This window comes from Herpailurus yagouaroundi, unplaced genomic scaffold (genome assembly GCF_014898765.1).
Source record: "Herpailurus yagouaroundi ecotype Mexico unplaced genomic scaffold, PumYag 196, whole genome shotgun sequence".
NCBI lineage: Eukaryota > Metazoa > Chordata > Mammalia > Carnivora > Felidae > Herpailurus > Herpailurus yagouaroundi.
Window position 1 is genome coordinate 32,936,991 of NW_024412427.1, and position 22,873 is coordinate 32,959,863.

Consider the following 22,873-nt stretch of genomic DNA (forward strand, 5'->3'; position numbering starts at 1 on the left):
AAAAAAAAAAATAAAAAAAAAAAAAAAAAAAAAAGAATCTTAAGGAGAGTCCCATGATATTTTAGGAACTTCTACTTAGTCCCATGAAGAAGTTAATGAAGTAGTTCCTGGAGTTTTCCCTGGTGGAGGCCGGATGTCTCTGTGAGGGCTTATGCACCATAAGCCTGAGGTGCCCACGGTTGAGGACATTGCAGTGTCCTTCATCACCAGAGAAGTCTTCCCTTGGTGTGGTCTCACAGGTGTTGATGAGCTGATGCAGCATTTCCCCAAATCTGCTCTGTGCAGTGCTCCACCCAGAAGATATGTCAAGGAATACGTGTTTTGTGACCAAACCCTATTTGACCCCTCTTTCTCTCTACAGCCAGCACAGTGCTCTGGAGCTTGCTAAAGACTTTTAGAACTTTCAGTGAATGAACAATTTATTTATTTTAATTTTAGAGAGTGAGCATGTGTGAGCAGGGAGAGGGGCAGAAAGAAAGAGAGAATCCCAAGTAGGTTCCATGCTCAGCACAGAGCCCAGGTCCGGGCTCGATCCCACAATCCTGGGATCATGACCTGAGCCAAAGTCAAGAATCAGACATTCAACAGACTGAGCCACCCAGGCGCCCTGTAAATGAGCCATTTAAAAGTGTGAATTTAGAGTTTCAAATAATCTCCTATCTGAAAATGGAATCCTTCCTATAAATGGCCTACAGAATTAATGTTCTGTGAGACACATTTTGGGAAATACAAATATACACACATATATGTGAAACGTTTGTTAAAACCTTAAGTCTAGTGAGGACACTGGTTTTCTCATCAGTCTAAATTTATCTTCAGTGTTTTCCTGTGGTTCCTTTTTGTGGGAACATCCCTCATGGATAAGCTAGCTTCTAATAAGACCCTGGGCTGCTTTAGTGTAACTAAACCCAGATGATATGATTGAAAGTTATATGTTAGTTATATGTTAAAATGCTCCCCGAATGGACAACCAGCAGGTTACAGTAGTAACTTATGACAGTCCAAAGTGCTCCTCTTCAGCGTGGGTCCTCTGTGTGACACTATTTGTTTTACAGCCATCTCAGGAGAGATGTAGTAAAGAGAGAGGCTGAGGCAAAATTCAGGGCAGGCACCAGGAAGCTGGGCAGAATGGGTGGGAAGCTCTGAAATTGAACTGTTTTCAGAATGACAAGGGTCCTGGGAAAGTATAACCTGAAAAGGGCACAAAACCTATCTTTAAATATTTGTGGGGCTGCCACATACCAAACATTTATCAGGCATAATTACAGAATGTAGTCCAGGGGGCCCTTATGTGAGTGTTGCAGGAAGGAATTCACAGCTCAGTCATGGAAGAACTTCCTCACTCTTCATTTCAGCAAAAGCAAGTGTGTCCTCCAGCTGCCGGGTGGTTGAACCATGGCAGGAACCCATTGTCTAGAGGGGCTCTGTGGAAGGATTCCTGTTTCTGGGAATGCTGACATTCCTTCTAATGCTAGAAGTCTGTGATCCTCAGTCCATATTGAAGGAATCAAGTGTACCACCATTCTCATTTCTTCTTTTCCTTTTCTTATTTGTTTATCACTCTCAAACACAGGTTTTCTTGGCAAGGGGGCTCATCTTTAAAGAATTTGCTGTCACTCTGAAGGCATCTGCTTTGTTAATCATCATTTGGGAGAGTTTGAGTTTCATAACTCTGGCTCCCATAATCTGTGCTTAAATTTACACAGAAATCCTTCCATACACACCCACACCCACATCCACAGCCTGTATGATCTGCTGTTGTTAATGCAGTCTGCTCCTTCTATTAGTCTGGCTGTTCACACTAAAGAATCCAGGTAGAAATCAAAGATGAATTTGAATATCAGTGAATATGTGGTTTTTGTGTACACTAAGTAGTCTCTCATTTGCATGTATGCTGCATCTTTACTTGGGCTGCATCCTGGAAATACCAGGACAGCAAAAGACTGCATGCGACCCTGCCCTCACTAAGCCTCCATCACCCCCAATCTTCATAACAGCCCTGTGAGATAAACATCAGTGCCTTGTTCTACAGATGGTCCAACAGAAATTTACAAAGGTTAAGATTCCAGCTCAAGGCCATGTCGCTAGAGTGTTAGATCTTGAACACAAACTTTAAGATTTAAGCCTTGAACTCCTTCCATCCCACCACTCTTCCAATTTCTTTTTATGTTGGAGTTGACTGCATCAGGATGTCTGGGTCAGTGAAATGTCAGTGTGTATCCCAGCGAAAGAGGAGCTGTGCAAAGGATGCTTTGAGAGCACTGATGAACAAAGCCGTGTGTTTCATTTCCCTTATGTTAGACCTAGAGAGGTGGGCAGCTTGTGAGGCTTTCCGGTCATAGCTTGTACCAGAGGTCTGCCCTTGATAAAGAGGGGCGAGCCTGAGTGCACTTAGGCCTGAGACTATGTGCCAGTAGTTGGATATTCAGCTCAGTGTTTCCCTGAAACACTTAAGCCAGGATTAAAGTGATACTTACCTACCTTATGAGAGAAGGTCTCCCTCTGAACAGCTTGTACCCCCGAATAAAATTCACCACATTGGGAATTTTCCTTGTATTTGCACTAAATTTACCTTTGCGGGGTAAATGAGTTTTTCAGCAAGTAATGCATGCTTCTGCTAAATTTCATAAAAACCCATCCCTTAACACAGTATCTGGCACATAGTGGGTACTTATTTCGTCAAATGAATGAATAAAAATGAGAGTATTAAGGAGTTTCCTTAATGCTTGTTGATTCAGGCCAGAATACTATCTCTTTCAGTCATTCACTCCACCAGTTCTTTTCCCACCCCACGTGCCCATCCTGGCAAAACTCATCTCCTTAAGCTCCATGTGAAAAGGCCTCTCAGCTTTTATCTCAAGAGGATTAAGCCTCTAAGAATGTCCATTCAGCCTCTCATTCTTTTGACACCAATTCTCTTGGTCAAGCTGTGTTGAAAGTGGTTGCCTGACTGTGCCATTTCTCACTGATATTCTTTGGCAAGCTGAAATATTCAAGGTCATACTGAGGTACGTCCATTTAAAAGCTTTGTGGGAGGTCAGCATAGATTTGGAGGTTGCCACTTGGGGTTCTGGGCGCTGCTTCCCAAAACACAATTACTTGAGTTTCTCATCACACTGGGAAAGGGCTGGAAACACACAACAGCCAGGTGGTTGCTGGTGACTAGAGTTTTCCTGGAAGCCAAGACTGCAGTGACAACTGCTGGTGGCCAGAGTACAACCTCCACTGCTAAGACTTTTCTAAGAGTGTGTCTCACTTGTCCTGTCCCAGAAATGCACAAAAATCATGTGAAGACATGTTACCTGCTGTACCTGAGACAGGGAGCGCCCAACTCGTGCAAAACCGAGGGAACCTGCCATGTGCTGCTGGGCTGTCCAGTGCAGTCCCCATGGCCCTCCTATATGGTAGGGGTCAGGTTGCTGGGGCTTCACCCATGGGGCCTACTGCCTATTGCTTGCTAGAGCAAAATATTCCTCACTCGTGACATTGAGGGTGGTGGTGTTGATTTAAAGTGGTCAGTAAAGAATGAAAGATCTCTTTCTGTAGAGTGCTCTTGATTGGATGCTCCTGCCTTCAAGGTAATCAACTCATAGGAGCCTAGAGAAATTCTTCTCAGTGGTTGTGCAGTAGAATCCCATGCAGGGTTTTTACACATCCGTGCCCCAGCCACACCCTTGATCGGTGACATCAGAACCCCTGAGGGGGTGGGACCCAGGCATCAGTCTTACATAGACCCAGGTGGTCCCCCAAGTTTGAGGACCATGGAGCAGGGGGTCTCAAAGCTGAGAGAGCCCTTGCAAGTCAGGTGGTGAAACACTGCCATTTTACACAAGAGACTCAAGTGAAGAAAGAGAAAGAAGAGAGATTGGGCTTTAGATATTTCAATAAAACTGGGGAACAGGGAGTGTATTATTTTCCCAGGAGTGCTATAACAATGTACCACAAACCTAAACCAACAGAACTGTATTATCTCACAGTTCTGGATGCTGGAAGTCTAAAATCAAAGTGTCAGGGGGGCTGTGCTCTTCTGAAGGCTTCAGGGGAGAATCTTCCATGGCTGCTCCAGCTGCTGATGGCTCCTGACATGTGGCAGTATCAGTCCAGTCTCTGCCCCATATTCACACTGACTTCTTTTCTCTGTCTCTGTTTGTTCCTCTTCCTACCAAGACCCCAGTCATTGGATTTAAGGCCAACATAAATCCAGGATGATTTCATCATAAGGTCCATCGCTAATTACATCTGCAAAGAACCTGTTTCCAATGAAGACCACATTGTGAGGTTCTGGGTGGACATAAATTTGGGGAGAGATACTTTTCAACTCACTACACTGGATGAGGAGGGGTTTTCTGTGTATTTTATGTTTCTAGCATCCAGCTCATCTTTATACAGCAATTATTCTTGGTTCTACTATAAATGATGAAATGATAAAAAAAAAAAATTAAAAAAAAAAAAGGGGGCGCCTGGGTGGCGCAGTCGGTTAAGCGTCCGACTTCAGCCAGGTCACGATCTCGCGGTCCGTGAGTTCGAGCCCCGCGTCGGGCTCTGGGCTGATGGCTCAGAGCCTGGAGCCTGTTTCTGATTCTGTGTCTCCCTCTCTCTCTGCCCCTCCCCCATTCATGCTCTGTCTCTCTCTGTCCCCAAAATAAATAAACGTTGAAAAAAAAATTAAAAAAAAAAAAAAAAGAAATGATAATATTACTGTCTTTATTTCTGATTCTTCTCATATAAATCATTGCCTGCAAAGCCACTAAAAATATTGTTTTGAAAAACAAATAGTGCCAATAAAATACAGCTTCCTCATCAGATTGTGCCATCTTTGAAAAGTTAAAGCTTCTATGACTTTCAGAGTTGAAAACTCACCTCCCAGGACTGAGCAGTGTTAAGTGGCAGGCACTAGAGCTGTAAGTTTACATGGGAAGTAATACCAGCAGAAGTGTTTCAGTTCGGTTTTGGAACATTCATTAAAGGGCAGTTTCAAGCCTGCCATTTATTTTCAGGTGTAATTGTTGAATTGCTCCATAGAATTTAAGAATGTGATGTAAATACTTATTTTCTGAAGCAGCTCCAGGCAAGTCAGCTGAATCCAGCGTTTCTTCTCTTCTGTATGCATCAGCCTTCTCCCTGGCGATGGTTTACCAGCCCAGGACAACTGATGGAGTGAGGTTAATGGCAGAAAATCTGGACATGAAAAGCGATTGTAGTTATGGATCCAACCTTGTATGTCTCACCTTCACATAGACTTACGGCCTTTAACTTTAAAAATCCTAAATATAATGAGTATTCTGTATTTTCAGATCACGGAAGCACCCATATCCTCATAGTCTCTCATTTCCATTTGAGCAGATTACACTTAGACGAATAATTCTGAATTTTAAGCGATAATCTTTATCTTCAGAATTAATTTTAGAAATGCATCCCCCAATTTTTATTTTCTTTTGCAAAGATGACTGGGTTTGATGCATTAGCCACATATCTAGCACAGGGTGGGGGGGAAATTGCATGGGTGTAGGAATATGTGAGTAATAGCAGTGGGAAACTCAGCAGATGGAAAGTACTTTTCAAATTTCATTTTAAAATTACTGCGCACTTCAGATGGGAATAGTAATTATCCTTCTGTACTCGAGGATGCCCAGTTCTTGTCAGTTCAAGGTCGTTTTTTTCTAGCCGGAGTGATAGTATTGTTTGCATTCCTCTTTGTTATTCCTTTTCCGGGCCCAGCTCTTCCCTTTCTTCATGGGGGATTTCTGCGAAAGCCCTGGGCGGACTCTCTGCCTCGGAGACACCCCTTCGAGGCTGGTGAACCCCACATTTATCTGGCTCTTGTAAGGGGTTGTTAAAAGCACTTGTTCATCAGATATTTTCTTTTTATTTGTAGATTTAGAAGTATTTTAGCAGGTGTACATTTGCATATAAAAGAGAACGACCGATAAGAAGTTGAAGCTTTTTCTTTCTCCTTTTCTCACCAACATCATCTCCTACCTCCCTTTATTCAGCATGTTTTCTCTTTCTTTCCCTTGCTGTTCCATTTTCTAGACACAAAATGCATGTCAAAAGAAAAACACAGTCTCAGTGATCCCTCACCACTTTGCAGGAAGACATGATTGGGTTTGGCCAGCATAAGTAACAAAGTAGGAAAAAATATATTTATCTTGTGTCACTGCTCTGGAATTAATCACCAAGGATAGATATTAACCCCCCCGGGACCTCTTGCCATGTTTTATGTTTTAAACCTCCACTATTTTCTACTTTTTAAACTAAATCTTGACACAGATTTGAGTATACAATGGATGCTTGACTGAGAGACCCAGAAAGGAAGGCTTGAGGACACATGTGTATTTGTTTCTGTGTACACCAGAACATTCAAATCTATTCTTTTTTTTTTTTTTAATTTTTTTTTTCAACGTTTATTTATTTTTGAGACAGAGAGAGACAGAGCATGAACGGGGGAGGGGCAGAGAGAGAGGGAGACACAGAATCGGAAGCAGGCTCCAGGCTCTGAGGCATCAGCCCAGAGCCTGACGCGGGGCTCGAACTCACGGACCGCGAGATCGTGACCTGGCTGAAGTCGGACGCTTAACCGACTGCGCCACCCAGGCGCCCCCGAATCTATTCTTTAGAAACATTTGTTTTATCAAACTGTTTGCACTACTCAATAATTTCCTGAGAATCTGACATTACCAATGGAAGAAACATTTTTCTGGAGTTCTAAGTCACAGGCTGGAAAGTGAAGACTTAAGGGGACACCCAGGCCTCCAATTTGCAGATTTAAAGTTTACTTGCAGTTGGGAAAACTAAAGTCTTATCCCTTGGAACCATATGAACTTTGACCCTACCTTGTTTAAGCCAGCTAACTCGAACCTCTACATTTGTTACTTTTCGTTCTTTGTTTTTCATTCATTCATTAAGTAGCTATGAATTTCCTGGGCAACACAGTGCAACTTTTAACAGCCTGATCCTTTATTTCCCTTCCTTCCAGGAATGCCTGGGCCTTAGTTGCCACAAACTGCATGCCAGTAACTTTTGCTCTTTTGCTTTATAAAGTTGATATACTCACCTTCTAAACCACTCCAAGAGGATGTCTGAATTGTTGGAGCACCCCTAGCAAAAACTAGAGTCTTGCCTCCAAAGATGGCTCATTAAAAATCTCCATACAGCTGTTGCAGCCCCCCTTGATAATATGTTCCAATCAACTTTCAGCTAAAAAAGCTTTTCCTAACATCAAACTTGTATCCCTTGGCTGAAGTTTTTCTCTAAGGGTTCTTGTGCTTACACAGTGAAGAAAAAATTGCTCACTGCCTTTCAGTTTTGAGGTTACAGGTATTCTCTGTTTGACACGTGCAGTGTTTTATTTTTTAAAAAAGACAAGTCCAGGGACGCCTGGGTGGCTCAGTCAGTTGAGCGTCTGACTTCAGCTCAGGTCACGATCTTGCGGTTCATGGGTTTGAGGCCCAAGTGAGGCTCTGTGCTGACAGCTCAGAGCCTGGAGCCTGCTTCAGATTCTCTCTCTCTCTCTCTCTCTCTCTCTCTCTCTCTCTCTCTCTTTACCCCTCCACCACCCACTCACTCTCTGTCTCTCAAAAATGAGTAAACATTAAAAACATTTTTTTTTCATTTTGCCAGAAGTCTGGCAAGAAGTCTGGCCCACTCTCCCAACTGGCAGCAATTGGCTGTCACCAGAGAATAGCTGTCCCCTGTGGATAGGTCTCCAGCCCTGCTACAGGGCTCCCCTGCCCACTGTTCCCACTACGCCAGAGTTACTTCTGTATGGTACATGCTCGGCCTCAGTAAGTGTCTGCATCTATGGTCCCACCCTGTCCAGTCTGTATGCAGTATCTATGGACTTGAACCCTTCTTCCCCTCTTTCTTTACAGGCTCTGTAGCCTTCAACCTCCCCTGATTATTTTTTTCAGCAAATTGCCTTCGAGTCCACTCCCAGCCCTTCATATGTTGTTTGTTGCAGCTCTAATGGCTAAAATAAGGATGTGAACATGCCATGGGAGAGTGACTCCCAGCTCTGAGTGTCTGATCCCCAACACAGACTTCCTCATAGCCAGCAGCACGCGCCTGGCTGCTCCAATGCCTCCAGCTGTTTTGGTGTCTCTGGTGTTTATTCCTCCAAGTGAATGCATTTAATCCTTTTACCTTTTAAGCTTCACTTTGCCATGAAACCACTGGAAGAATCACACATGGGGATGGGGCAGGCGATGTGCCCAGCAGTCCCCAGCTTGATTTTGCCAACCCTCCCTCTATCACTCAGTTCAGGGCAGCTACATCCAAGATAAAAGTTTTCCAGGCGGGCTTCGATGACCCTGCTCAGAGAAGGGCCACAGGAGGTTTAAGGATCAAATACCAACAAGGATTTGTGTTTGGGAAGGGGGTTGGGTTCTGCTTGAAAAGAACAGGAGAGATGAGCTATCTCTCTCCAAAACTGTTGTAAAGTTGAAAGCACACTCGGGGCAACCTTGAAGGGAAAGGCCAGAGTCCAGTTACAGAGCCCAAGTCCCTCAAGAAGGAAGGGAAGGTAGATCTTAAAAGTCCTCATCACAAGAAAAAACAAAGTGTAACTATGTAAGGTGATGGACGGTAACTGGACTTATTGTGATAATCATTTTACAATATATACACTATCACATCATTAAGTGGTACACCTGAAACTAACATAATGTTGTATGCCAACTACACCCCAATTTTTAAAAAGAAGAAGGGAAGGAAACCAGAATAGAAAGTGCACAGAACGTGGAAATGGTTTATCTTTCCAGAGTAGTAAAATGGCCCCTTACTGCTAAGCATGAACTCACTTTACATTTCTCCCTTGCTAGACTCAGACCAGTAACAATATCAGCACTAATATTTGGACCACACATTTAATCTCCCCAAATCTGAAATTACCTCTCAACTACTGGCTTGCCATTTTTCAAGCTGAAAATAAAAGGTACACATTTTTCCTGGTTTCTGAGCAGCAGGAGAGCCAGCTCATTGGGGTGAAATGATTCACTTAAAACAGCAGCTGAGAGAAAACCCCACTTCAAGTGTCCAGATGCCAGGAAACAAAATCTTTGTGTTCTGTTGTTGTTGTTAAATGTCTGGCTTTGCTATCTCTTCCTTGACCAAATAAATGTAATTGAATGCAGAAATAGCATATGGTCATTATGCTCTGGACTTGTATCCTAAAGGCTGGAAAGTTTTTATATAGTAAAAACAAAACTGTGCATTTTCACCTCCTTTACAATGATTCTTTACCTACTTAGAATCCAGATGCTCTGTCTTTGATTTTATTAATACCTCCCCTCTTCCAAAATAACCTTACAAGTCTGGAGTAATATGGACGTGATGATTTTAATTAGAGAGTATTATGATGCCATCCTATTGAAGCCATCCTAGGACAATGAGACTAACCTATAGCAAGAAACACTTTCTGTCCCAGGGCAGCTCGCACGCGCATGCATGCACACACACACACACACACACACACACACACACGCATCACACAAAACACTTTCCCATTCTGCATCCACTGCCTCTGGTGTTTTCTGTACTAAATCTGGTTCCAGTGTGTTCACAATCCAGCAGTGTTAAAAAAAAATGTTGCCTTAGAATTTGTTATTTCCAGAGTTAAGAGTCCTTGATCTGTACATATTTTTAATTATATATCATTTAACATTCCAAAATATGATGCTCATTTTCAATACTTATTTTTATCTTGATTGATTCTCAGTAGGGCAAGAGAAGTTATATTCTTCTTCTTCAGTGTGATGGTAGTTTTAATCCAGTAAGAAGGGCCTCATGGTTAAGTTCTTAAATGGAGCCAGCAAACACAGGGATGCAGCTAATTGCCAGCCCCCAGTGCTGACAGCAGGAATCCTTTTATTTTGTGGCCACGTTGAAGGTACAGCCATGGATGTTGTTTTGTTATGTTTGTGCTATCAATTTCATTCAGGTATCCTTGAGACTTGAGGGGATACAGAAGGTTGTGTCACTCGGGTTCTTTTTATTTGTCGTTGTTCCCAACAGTCGTCCCCACATTAACTCACAGCAGACACGATGAGAAGCCCTGTGGGAACCTCAGTCAAGTGGACCTGAGCCAGGTCTGTGCTGCTGCTGATCCCTCAGGGGTGCCTGGCTTTGCTCCCTGCAAACACTCTGTCCGCACGATGAGCCCAGATTCGATTTTCTCAGCTGCGGGCCTCGGAGCTCATCCTGTGGCTGCTAGTCTTCCTGACTTTCCTATCCCCACCCAGCCTCTCCTCTGGTCCCCCTTCACTCCAGGGTGAGGAGTGCTCTGGAGGGACCAGGAAACCAAGGAAATCAGTTCTGTCTCTTGAGATTCATTCCTCTAGTGGCTTCTGCAAGGCCCAAAGAGGAGAGAAACCATTTTACTATGATGTTGAGACTACCCACAGACCAACTCAAAATAATGGCTGGAATTTGGCCACTTCAGATAAACTCATACAACTTATCTTCGAGTTTTGAAACCTGGGTTCAACTAAATTGTTTTTTGTTTGTCTTCAGAATTTCTAAAAAGTGACAGTTCAAGAAAATAATCTGCGTGCATTTGAAAGTATCATCACAGGAGGAATTTAAGAAACTTCTTTCTGGGCAGTAGAATTTTCTGTATTTATGTGTCTTTTTTCCCACAATTAAAACAGTTAATGATAATGTATCAGTATCATCAACTATCCCATCAGTGTTCTACTCTTCCTTACAGTTGTTTTTTTTTTTTTCTTGAGTCAGTAGCCAGACTATGCCAACACACTGTGTTTGGTTTGGGTGACCACATAAGTCACCATCGAAATAAGGAAACATTTTGTAACAAAAGGGGATTCTATTAATAGTTATACTGGGACAACAGGCACAAACTTGAATTGTCATGGACCAATTGCGATGTTTGGTCATTCTCCTTTTTTTTTCTTAACTGTGAATAAAAATGCATAACATGAAGTTTACCATCTTAACCATTTTTAAGTGTACAGTTCAATAGTGTTGAATACATTCATTCGCATTGTTGTGCAGCAGATCTCTGGAGCTTTTTCATCTTGCAAAACTGAAATACTCTACCCACTAAACACTGATTTCCCCTTCACCCCTGCCCTCAGTGACTGCCTTTCCACTTTCTGTTTTTATCATTTTGACTCCTTTCAATACTTCATATGAGCAGAATCATATGGTATTTGTCTCCTGGTGACTGCTTATTTCGCTTAACGTAATACCCTCAAGGTTCATCTATGTTGTAGCAGGTGTCAGGATTTCCTTCTTTTTAAAGGCTGCTTAATATTCAACTGTAGGTATATGCTACATTTGTGTATCATCTGTTGATGAATGTTTGGGCTCCTTCTACTTCTTGGCTATTATGAATAATAATGCTGCAGTGAACACAGATGTGCCAGTATCTCTTCCACATCCTGCTTTCAATTCCTTTGGATATATACTCAGAAGTAGGATTGCTGAATCATATGGTAGTTCTATTTATAATTTGTTGAGGAACCTCTACACTGTTTTCCATGATGGCGGCACCATTTTGCAGTCCCAACAGTAGTGCACAGGATTCCAACATCTCTGCATCCTTGCCAATGCTTGTTATTTTCTGTTCTTTTGATAATAGCCATCCTGATGGGTCAGACCTGATTACCTCATTGTGGTTTTGGTTTCCATTTCCCTAATGATTAGTGATTTTTGAGCATCTTTTCTTGGCTTTTTGTATACCTTCTTTGGAGAAATGTCTGTTCAAGTTCTTTCCCTACATTTTCACCGGGTCATTTGTGGTGGTGTTGTTGTTGTCATTGTTGCGTTGTTGTTGTTGCCAAGTTGTAGAAGTTCCGTATATATTCTGGATATTAATCACTTATCAAATATATTACTTCAATTATGTTCTCCCATTCTATAGGTTGCCTTTTCACTCTGTTCATTTTTTCCTTTGACATGCAAAAGTTTTGTTTGTTAGAGTCCCACTTGTCCATTTTTAATTTTCTTGACTATGTTTCTGGTGTCATCCAAGAAATCATTGCCAACTCCAATGTCCTGAAAGTTTTCTTGCTATGTTTTCTTCCAGGGATTTAATAGTCTTAGGTCTTATGTTTAAGTCTGTAATCCATTTTGAATTGATTTTTGTGTATGGTGTAAGGCAAGGGTCCAAATTTATTCTTTTGCATGTGAATTTCCAGTTATCTGTGTCTTTCTTTTTAATCTGTAGAAACAAAAGCCTACCAGTTGCTGAAGCAGTCTACCCTTCAGGATAATATAAAGCACACTGAAGACAGATTCCAAAAAGCGGATGTTTCTGTAATACAACTGTCAGGTAAGCAAGAGCATATTCAGTACTCCAAGTGAGGATCCAGGGGACCTAGGAGGGCAGTCAGTGCCTGGTTCAAGCAAGGGTGGTCACCCTCTGAAGGTTTCTGGAGTTTGCTTTGTAATAAGCTGCCATCAGGTCAGAATAAGCCAATACTTTTTCAGTTCTTAACGAACAACAGTTTGGAAGTCTTCCCTCCTGGATATGTACAGGCCCCCAGCATGGCAATGGCCCAAACATTCCCTTGGATTCTACCTGGTATGTCATGATAGTAACTTGTCACTAAGTACCACTGGAAACACCCCAAACTCCTTTTTTTCCCAATATCTCCCAGTTTCTCTCTCTCTCTCATTTTTTTTAAGTTTATTTATTTACTTTGAGGAGGGGAGGGCAGAGAGAGGGAGAGAGAGAGAATTCCAAGCAGGCTCCACACTGTCAGCACAGAGCCTGATGTGGGGCTCAAAACTCACGAACCATGAGATCATGACATGAGCCGATTTCCAGAGTCGAATGTTTAACCGACTGAGCCACCCAGGCGCCCCCTCCCAGTTTATTAATCATCAGTGGGAGCATCAGGCTGGGCTACCTTCCCTCCTTAGAATGTTGGTTCTTTAAATAAAAATACTGCAAATCCCAGGAAAGCTAAATTTTAAGCTTAAATGTAGTTCCTTCAACTGTAACTTTCTTTGTTTTCATATATTGTGTTATTGTATTTTTTATTATTTTCAGTGGTTTTTATCTTATTGTACCTTTTTTTTTTTAGTTGGAGTCACCTCAGCTCCCTTCGTGAAAGTAAATGCATTAAAGTATACTTTAATTGACCTTATTTTCACACAAACCACAGTGTCATAATTTCACCTAACAGAATGAATAGTGATTTTTTAATATCATGTAGTTTCCAGTCCATATCCAAGTTTCCCAGTTGTATCATGAGACAGACCTTTCTTTTGAGGGACATACTTACGGTGTATCAGACTTAGCTGTCTTTGGAGAGCTATTTCCTAGATAGTATTAGAATCAGTTACTGTAAAATTCAGTTATTTTGGCTATTTTGAGGATTCAGTGAGTCTTTGCAGGTTAAATGCCAGCACAGTGCCTGTTAGAGAAAATCCCTTAGGAGAATGGTGGTTATTATTTGAACTCCGCAAACATGAGACCTTGCAGTCTATTGCTGTATAATGCAGGGCCTTTACCCGGATGGAAAGATACAGCACTGTGAACCTGCAACTGTGCTTTTCATCACCTTCTTCACATTTGAGTCACAGTATTAGAGTCCAGAGGGATCTTAGAAAGTATTTATCCAACCCCTTATTTTACAAATGAGGCCCCAAGACAGTGATGTCTCTCTCAGAACAGTACAGCCTGTTAGCAGACACACATTTGGAAGGGGACTCCACAAGTCTGTTTCTGCTAAGTATATTCATGATAGTTCCATGGACAGGTTCAAAGGATAAGTAAGTTTGACATAAGTTATAGTCCCTTGGATGTATATTAAACAGTTTGGTACTGTTAAGATAGTAATAATTAATATATTAATTTCTTAATCTATTCATAAGTGAAGTGATAGGTTGTATCAAGTCAAGCAGCCCTAGATCCAATTTCCTCACCTACCCTCAATTATACTATATGCTTTGCAAGATTCCATATTTTCTAACACTGGGATCACAGAGGTGCTTCTGATGGTCCTGGCTGTCATTGTAGTTAGACATTGCTTCTTGTATTTATTTTACCTTTGGTCACGGCTACCTTTTCACTTTCATGCTTACTCTGAGCCTAGGGACTTCTCTGAGCTCCAAAGAAAAGCAGGAAGTGGGATGGGACGGTGAAGGGAAATGGAAGCCACGTACCCGTATTAGACCTCACAGCGTTGTTATAGGTAGCCATAGCGCTGTGGACCCTGAACCCAAGAGTTCATCTAACTGCTGAAGAAATTCAGGTTTCAATTAACTTCTGCTCATAGGTCTTATGCTGTGTCTCTGGACCACTTAAGGCAAGCCACTTAAACCTTGTGCCTTCATGTTCATGTCTGAGAAGACCTTGTCTTGTTAAGCATGGGGGACTTTCTTTGGGCAAACATGGACACCTCATTAAGGGAATCACTTGGCTGCAGAGGTTCTGTGAGACAGGCAGGTTATAGGTCAGAAACTCTGCCAGTGCCTTTCCCAGCGATGCCCATGCACTTTCTATCCATGACCCCAGTGACCACCAGTTGAGAATCAGACTGGTAGCTGACATCCAAGGGCACCCAGGAGATGAGGTGAGGGTTGCTGGATGTACCATGGGCATGGTCTGGTTCCCCTGCTCCAGAGAAAATGTGGATTGTCATCTTCCCCATCAACCTTTTCAGGCTGATTAAAGAGTGGCCTTGATGGCTTTCAGTGGAGTTTCATTCTTCTCCGCAAGATGGAAGAGAGAGGATTTGGCAGAGGGGTATCTGTCATCCTGGGATGTCAGTGATTTCTGAGACCTGGTTCCCAGCACCCATCATTTTGGTGATTTCTCACTGCCCATGTGTTACAACAAGGTAAATTATCAGCATTTAGTGTCATAGGAGAGACCTATATGCGCAGACATGTGACTTGGTCATTTAAAATTTAGGTCTTTGAATGATTTTGTTTTTTCATTTTTGTGGCTTCTGCATGTCACAGGAAGCCCCTCCACCCACCCACATGCACACACACTTCCTTTCAGTATTCTGCCAACATGTTGTTCCTTGCCTCAGAAGCTCCTTTGCCTTCTGTGGCTTGGACAGCATCTTCCCCTGTCGACGTTTGTTTCACCAAAGTTATTGTGAGGCTGCTTCTTCATTCAGTGCATTTCTCTGCTGCGTGGCGGCCAGCACTCACTCTCCACGTTTGTGCTTATCACAGGTTTGAACATTGGCAGCGGTATACTCAAGACAAAGACAACTAACAAAATCGCCTCGGAGGCTAGTTTTTCATCGAGCGAAGGAAGTCCTTTGTCAAGGTAAAGTCGTGAAAGCCTTTCTGAACAGCGGTCACAAGATGAGAACTGTCACTCCATAATGAATGCAACTCTGGCTGCATATTATTTTGTTGTGTGACTTGAGGGAAGGTTATGGTTTGGGTTTTTGTTTATCTAAAATAACAGTTGAAACTCCAGTCTACCTTTGAAAATATTTGTGCCAGAGAGCCAAGTATTGTTTTGCAGCTGTTGTTTCGTTGGTTTAAGACTCAATTGACACCTCAGTGAACCACAAATTAGCGTCTACAGCTGCTCGCAGTAGGGCTGCTTAGAGACCACACAATGGAGGGTGTCGGAAAAGGGCAGAGAGAAAACATCGGGCCTTAAAAGAAATAAAGTGGCCCGTTTCTGCTTTCTGAGACGGCTGATATATATACTGGCAATTGCTGGGTATTTGTTTTTGTATTCCTCTTTTTCACCAGGCATTTGGGCAAGATTATTCTTCCCTTTTCTGATACTTCCTTGCTTATTGTCCATAAAGAACAAGATGTATCCAACATTTGCTGAACCCCAGCACCTCTTATAAGTTTTTCAAGCAACGTAAGTGAGTTGGTGAGTTGTGTGCTGGATTTGTCATCGACATAAAATACTAGCCATGCGATGGCATTGGGTCGGAAAAAATGTATAGATGGGAATCAAAGCAATTGTCTGAGGAAATACCTGCCTTTTAGGCTTTGGCTGCATATTGTTTAAAACTGCACAAATTTCCTTTTCTAATAACATTTCTCATTAAAAAGGTGTCTTTTAGATGCTTACATTACATTAGAATTAACTTGCCCTGACAAAATTTTAAAACAGAAACTTTACATTTCTAACATCATATCCAGTATCCCATAATATAAAGCGATTTGATCCGGAAATGTAGTATTTTTTAAATGAAAAAAAAAATCCTATTTTCACTTATATTTTGAAAAACATTATACTATTTTTAGGACTGGAATATCTTAAAATGAGATGGATTTTCTAAAATTAGGTTGTTGCTTTTAGAAACCCGACAAGTTCAGTTTTAGAAAACTACTCATGTAGTTACCAAAAATTAGCATGTTTAATACCTGGGTTTTCATCCTTGGTTTTGAAAGAAGTGGGAGGAAATGAATTATGGGACAGGAAGAATGTTCAAGTGTTATATATTTTTGATTATCCTGTAAATTCAAGTTCTAAGTCTTTTAAAGGATATTTTAAAAGACAGTAAGTTCTACAGGTAGGTGTCAGCCCTCACTGTTACCATCTGGCTCACTAACACATCCTGTAGTTGTTAAAAGATCGTTGGAAATGGTCATCTCCATTATATTTTAGAGGCATTAAAAAACCCAATTCTTCTTGAACTTGTCTTTATATGTATATACTCTTCAGGCAATGTTAAAATACATTCAGAAAGCAGCTAGACCCAAAGAATGTTTTCTCGGCCTGGTAATTTCATGTCTTGTGTATATATTTCACTAAACTAAATTCAAACTTTCTTCCCCATCCATTTTGAGGCAGGGACCTTGTGTTACTATTGCTCCTGCATGAAATTAATTTTCTAAATAAATCACGAGTAATCTCATAACCCTCTTTAAGAAAAAAAAAAAAAAAAAGGTCTTCAAGAAACATTTGGTTCTAGACACTTGATAATAATCCAGTGATGAAAAAGGTCTGGGCATTGAGTGTGTGGGTTTGGCGTGCTGTTTGTTACGGTTTAGTTCTTTTGCTGGGTTTGGTGTTGTTAATACACCACCCTGGGCTTTGGAGAGCTCTGGTTTTGCTGTTTGTGCCTGGATTCACTGAAATTTCTTAGAGGCTTACATTTAAGGATCCCACTTACTGCAGTCACTCCTCGTGCTTTATTGCTTTTACAAGTGGTCTCGAAACCCAGTACTTGAGAATAAACATAACAGTGCAGTGCTGCTGTAGCACTTTTAAAAATTCTTCTTTGCTCTATTTTGTCAGTGAGCTGATGAGCAACCTCAAAAAAAAAAAAAAAAAAAAAAAGAGACCCTGCTGGACCTAAAAAAAAAAAAAAAATGGCTTCTTCTGATGTCCTAGAGACAATAATTATGATGTGCTAGTTAAGCCCAAACTACAGCTGAGGGATTTTACTTTAAAGCAGCGGCTTGGGTGCAAAAATGCATTTATAGCTCTTTGTCTGCACCTCATTATGTGTGGGCCTGATTCATTAAGTAATTGGTTTGCAGTTGTTTACATGAGTATTAAGGCCTTCTTTTCAGCCGCCTTTGAGAGATACATTGTGCAAATGTTGCCTGTGATGAATGCAGAATGAGGGCCAGAGGGTCCGTCCTATTGGCTAAACAGTGCACTCTGTTGAAAAGCCAGAGAAAGGGATTGGGTGCTGCTTTGCATAGCAATGACTTTCTTAATAAGCGTTACAGATTAATACACACCAGCTATAAAAGATGCAAAGAGATACTCTTAGCACATTTATCCATGCTCATTTCATTGTGATGGTGGTGGGATCCGGGTGCTTTCATATTCCGTTTTTCCGAGCAGCAGCTTCAGTGCATGAGCCGTAATAGAATCCGATGTTTATTGTATTATAAATCACGGGCAAGTAGGCAGATCGGCAACAGTTTATTATTAAAGATTCTTTCAGTGTAAATCTTTTTCTACCATTGTATTTGCTTCAGCAAAATCATTTTGTGGTTGAGTGGGGATGAAAGGCATAATGTACGAAGGAGTGAGTCCTAATAGGAAGCCGTTCTCCAAGTAAAGACCACTTGTTCCCTTTTGTTCAGGGGTGCATGCCAGAGCTTCCTCTCCTCTGCAAACATTGTCTCGCTTTACCTTCCCCAGGAAGCGGTTTTCACGCTCCCGGATCCATTTATTCAATGGAGAGTATATTTTAACAGCCTGCCATGTAACTTCAGTTTACCGTCTGGATCGAGATAACATTTTACCGAAGAAAAGGATGTGTGCTTGCAACATAATTGCCTGGGGGAAAGGTAGCAGAAGTCACCCAGCCATGGCACCCTGGCAGGGCCGCTGTGGGTGGCATTTTGTGTCCACCCTGCAACCACCAGAGTGGCCAGCGGAGGGCGCCTGGCCGCAGCTGATGCCGTGTCTCTCTCCTTGCCTGGTCACTGGGCCATTTTCCCTTGGGAGAATACAAAGATTGCACGGAATCAATACCAGTGAAATAAAAATCAGGTATTCCTGGAAGTCCTTTAGGTTTTATTAAAGCACCCGTTCTCTGTCTCTGGTTTAGCAAATCTGCAATCGCCTTAAATCCTACTGAATAAGCAGATGCCTAAATATCCTATGTGTTCTCCTCATAGACCCACCTACTTTATTTTTTTCTACACAGAGCATGAAAGAACAGTAACTTGCTAGATTAGCCGAAGGGAAGGAGTTAGCAAATTGACCCCAGGCAGCTTAAAAAAAAAAAAAAAAAAAAAAAAAAGGCTTCTGCTGCAGGGTCCCTGGCTAACCATCAGGGGGCGCTCGGACTTTGTCAAATTAAAACTGTCTCAGCCTTTGGTCAGCCCTTAAAATTAGAATTTACAGAGATTTGTTGGCATACTCATGGAGTTCTTCCTTCCTGAATAATTTTATGCCTTCTATTTTTCAGAAATATATGTCTCTTGAGCAAAATTGTAGCTGAAGATGCTGTTTGAGACATTTTAATACCGATTTTAGCTAGCAGTCAAAATCATTAAAAATTACAGAATTTGGAGTCTAGAGACCACATCTTCTCATTAGTTAATATTTTCAGTCTTATATAGTAAGACCCTAGAACAGGAAGGACACTTCCCATTAGTAGCCCCCCCCCCCCCCCGTGGTCTCCCATCCCATAGACCCCTGCTCTTGGCAGGACCCTCAGAGTCTCATTGCCAGACTCCACTGACATGACCTCAAGGTCACAATAACTTGGGTAGTTTGTTGACAGGCTGTGGATACTTATTTCCTTCAACACAGTATTGACCATGAGGTTGAGAATCATTGTGTTACTAATATTAGGACATCCCCCAGGTCTGCTGTTTTCCAGATTCTTCCTCCCACAGGGCCAAGAATGAGTGTCTGAAATCCTAGCCTGACTGTTGCACCTCTGCTGCTGTGAGTCTCTCAAGGGCTTCTGTTACCCATCCCCCCTCAAGCACTGCATGGCCTACAGTCTGCAGCGCCTTCCAGCCTGCTCCCCCATGTCCCTGTGCCCACTTGACAGCCTCATGTCATGCCCTCATACAACCAGCTATGTCATGAGCCCCAGCTTCTATTCCTGCTCTTTTGCTGGAATGCTTCTGCCCCACACTTTCACCTGGATGATGCCTACTAGATTGTCAGGGCTTAACTATTAACCTTCTAAAAGTCTCCTAAGCAAAGGATCTGGTCATACAAGACGCCCCTCCTGTGGCCCCATGGCTATTTCTACCATCATCTGTAGCATAGGGATTGTAGCCATTTGCAGGTACCTTCCCCTCACTGTGAGCTCCTCACTGGGGGCTTGGAGGGCTTTTCTGATTACCAGTGCTCAATAACGGTTGGACTTGCTGAGTAAGTGAACCTCTGTGTATAGCTCCACTGTTCACTCAAGCATTTGTCTTAGATGCCCTCACCTCTGGCTGGCATCACGTACCCAAGCTGCAGGAAATCATGCATTCCACAAAGGTCTCTGCATGAGTGTATAGGAGAGGGAGGGCACACACACATTTCCCAAGGGAGACTCCTGCAGTCAACCTCGATTGCACCCTCTCCAATCGTGCACCCTGCATTTGGCTTCCAGGAAGCACACTGGGCATGAACCCTCATACAGTGCATTACTGGGGTCCTCACCTAACTGCTGTCCTGTCTATTGGTAAAAGGATATCTGGCTCTTGGCCCTGAACTTGACATGGGCTCTTGGTATGTGCTAGGGGCCTGGACGTTACCCCCTAATTCTGCTGCTGTCAGTTCTCAGCTTACCCCACAGTTGCCCTTTTTGGCTTGTGTCACAGTTATTTTGGTATCTGTCTCCCCACTGGAGCATGAGAGGCCCAAATACAGAGATCAATTGGGTATTGTTGCTGTGGGCCCAGCATAGAGCCGATGTGTAGTGTGACCTATGAGACAGTGAATGAGTAAGGGAATGGATGAATGAACAAACCATTGCTCTGCCGACCTGCTTGTGCAAGACCTAGCAGAGGCCATTTCCCTGTGTCCTCCCCGTCCCAAGTGCTCCTGCCCATCAGGCTCCTTAGGGAGTAGACTTCATGCATCTCAGGCCTGTTTCCTTTCTCTCTGTCCCCACATTTTCCCTTTCCTTGGCCACTGTGCCAGAGTACTTGTCACCTTCACTTAGAACCCATGACTGTGCCATCACCAAACCAAGCACATGGCTTTGTGCACCCGAATGCTGTGACAGTGAGCAGCACCACTCCCCCACACCTGCCGTAGCCAGGCTGTCAAGCAGGATTCTCTCCAAACTTACCAGAACACTGCAACGAAGGCCTACTTCCCCATTTTGCAGACAGAAAACGGGTGCTCAGAGAGGTAGGGAGCTTGCCCAGGGCCACACAGGGAGCAGAGTAGAGCATCAAGGGAGTAGAGGCTGTCTGGCCCCAGAGCTGACACTGTCTCCCATCAGCAGTCCTGCACTGGGACAGGGACCGGCTGCCCCAACCCAGGTTCTCTCCACCCTGCTGTTTGATCACATCTCACGAGGTGAGACAGGTGTTTGCATTTGGGAAGCATCCATGTGCTGGGGGGCTCTGTCCTCGTCTGCCCCCACTCCCATCTGACAGTTCTGTGTGTCTTGAAGCACAGCCTTCACAGCCTCTCTGGGCCCCACCACCCATACAGTGAAAGCGCTGGATAATCTATAAGTGCTCTGCTATAATTTAATAATGGGTTTCTTAGAAGCTCATAGGTTTTCCACTTCTCATTTTGTCTCTACTTGCCAGTTCCACAAAGCAAAACTTCATGCTTACAGTAGGCCTTGCCATCTAATTTTGTATTTATGTTGACTGTGTTGACTAAGTATTCCTAGCTACATTAGCCTTTTGCTCATATAACATGAATAGTTGACACATAATTTCAGTGATACCTTGTTTCACCACGATTGCGGATTGTGCACGTGGGTGCCAGGTGCTGCTCTTCGGATAAAAACTGTTAAGGCCCTGACCAACCTTTACTTCTTAAGTTTAGCAAGGATGAGAACAAAAGTGACTTTGATTAGAGTTGTCCTAATCTGGTTTATCAATAGCAGGGGAATTCATAAACAATTACTGAAAAGCATCAAAAAATGAGATGGCTTGATGGGTAGACAGAGGGAAGATATGTGATAAAGCCAATATAGCAAAAGGTAAATTAAGCATCCCCTTCATGGGTATGTGGTATTCATTGCACAGCTATGGGGAAAAAAATACCTAACCTGCTGGGAAATTCTGCGGAGGTCATTGTCCCATTATGATGAGACCAGCAGAACATGGTCACATTTTAATTTAATCCATTGTCTGTGGTGTTTTACTTGAAAATGGTTTGTTTTGAAGTAGGACCTCCAATCTAATTGTAACCTTCTGGGGGAAAAAAAATCAAGTCTGCCATCTTGGATTTTAAGAGTTACCCATGAAAGACGATGCAGGGGACAGGCAGACCCTTTGGTGTGCTGTAAGTATGGCAGTGTCACCTGTTCAACCGGCTCGGTGCACTGTGGCCCCAGGGCCAAGTCTTGGCCTCTGCCTGGTTTTGTACACCTTCAAGCTAAGAGCGGGTTTTACATTTTTGGGGGGCGAGGGGAAGCAAAGAAGAGGGAGAAGGTGAATCTTAAGCAGGCTCCACACTCAGCATGGAACCCAACACAGGGCTCGATCTCACAACCATGAGATCATGACCTGGACTGAAATCAAAGGTCAGACGCTTAACCAACTGAGCCACCCAGGTTTTTACATTTTTAAATGGTTGGAGGAAATCCAAAGAAGAATGATGTTGCATGACACCTGACCTGGAAGTTCTATGAAATTCAAATTTTTGTGCCTATAAGTGAGGTTGAATTACAATACAGCCCCACCTATCGTGTTCATGGCTTGTTTCCATGCTACAGCCACAAAGGTGAGTTGTCCTACAACCATATAGCCCACAACAGCTGAACCATTTACCCTCTGGCTCTTTACAGCAAACCTTTGCCAACCTCTGTTTTACAAGATGAAAATGTTACTTTCATGCTCTTAGGGAAGACGAAGCAGTCAGGCTCCAAGTATGTGTGACCCAATCCCATGGCCTATAAGACTAACTCTTCCATTTCTTATACTTTGCCAGAGTGAATGTGTTCCTCGTCTTATTTATTATAGTAGCTCAACAAGTTGACTATATCCAGTATTCCAGGGAAAGTTCCCCCACTATGCCCGTTGGCCTTGTCTTAGCTTTACACATTAGGTGTGACTCAGAAAGAACCGTTGACCCTAAGAATTGCATGTGACTCTAGGTCAGCTTTGAATTGGGGTGTCACATTGGTGGGCAGAGCTGGCTTCCCAAAGGGAAACATAATTGCCCCTAGTGCATGGGGATGGAGTAGGAGACACCTGGAAGCAGCGTCCACCTTTCTCAGTGGGTGACCTACATGCATTTAGTTCTGCAGATTTCTTGCACGATTCCGGTAAGAAACTTAACCTGATTCTGAAGTCACAGAAGTAG

The 22,873-nt window shown here is 42.8% G+C and overlaps 1 protein-coding gene across 1 annotated transcript in view; it reads left to right on the forward strand.

Moving 5' to 3' along the window:
- The window catches only part of KIZ (kizuna centrosomal protein), a 146,378-nt gene that overhangs the window by 118,069 nt on the left and 5,436 nt on the right, over positions 1–22,873 (forward strand). Inside the window, exons 10-11 of the mRNA XM_040447853.1 lie at positions 12,188–12,292; positions 15,157–15,253. Coding sequence (XP_040303787.1) covers positions 12,188–12,292; positions 15,157–15,253 — 202 coding nt within the window. The remainder of the gene's footprint in view (positions 1–12,187; positions 12,293–15,156; positions 15,254–22,873) is intronic.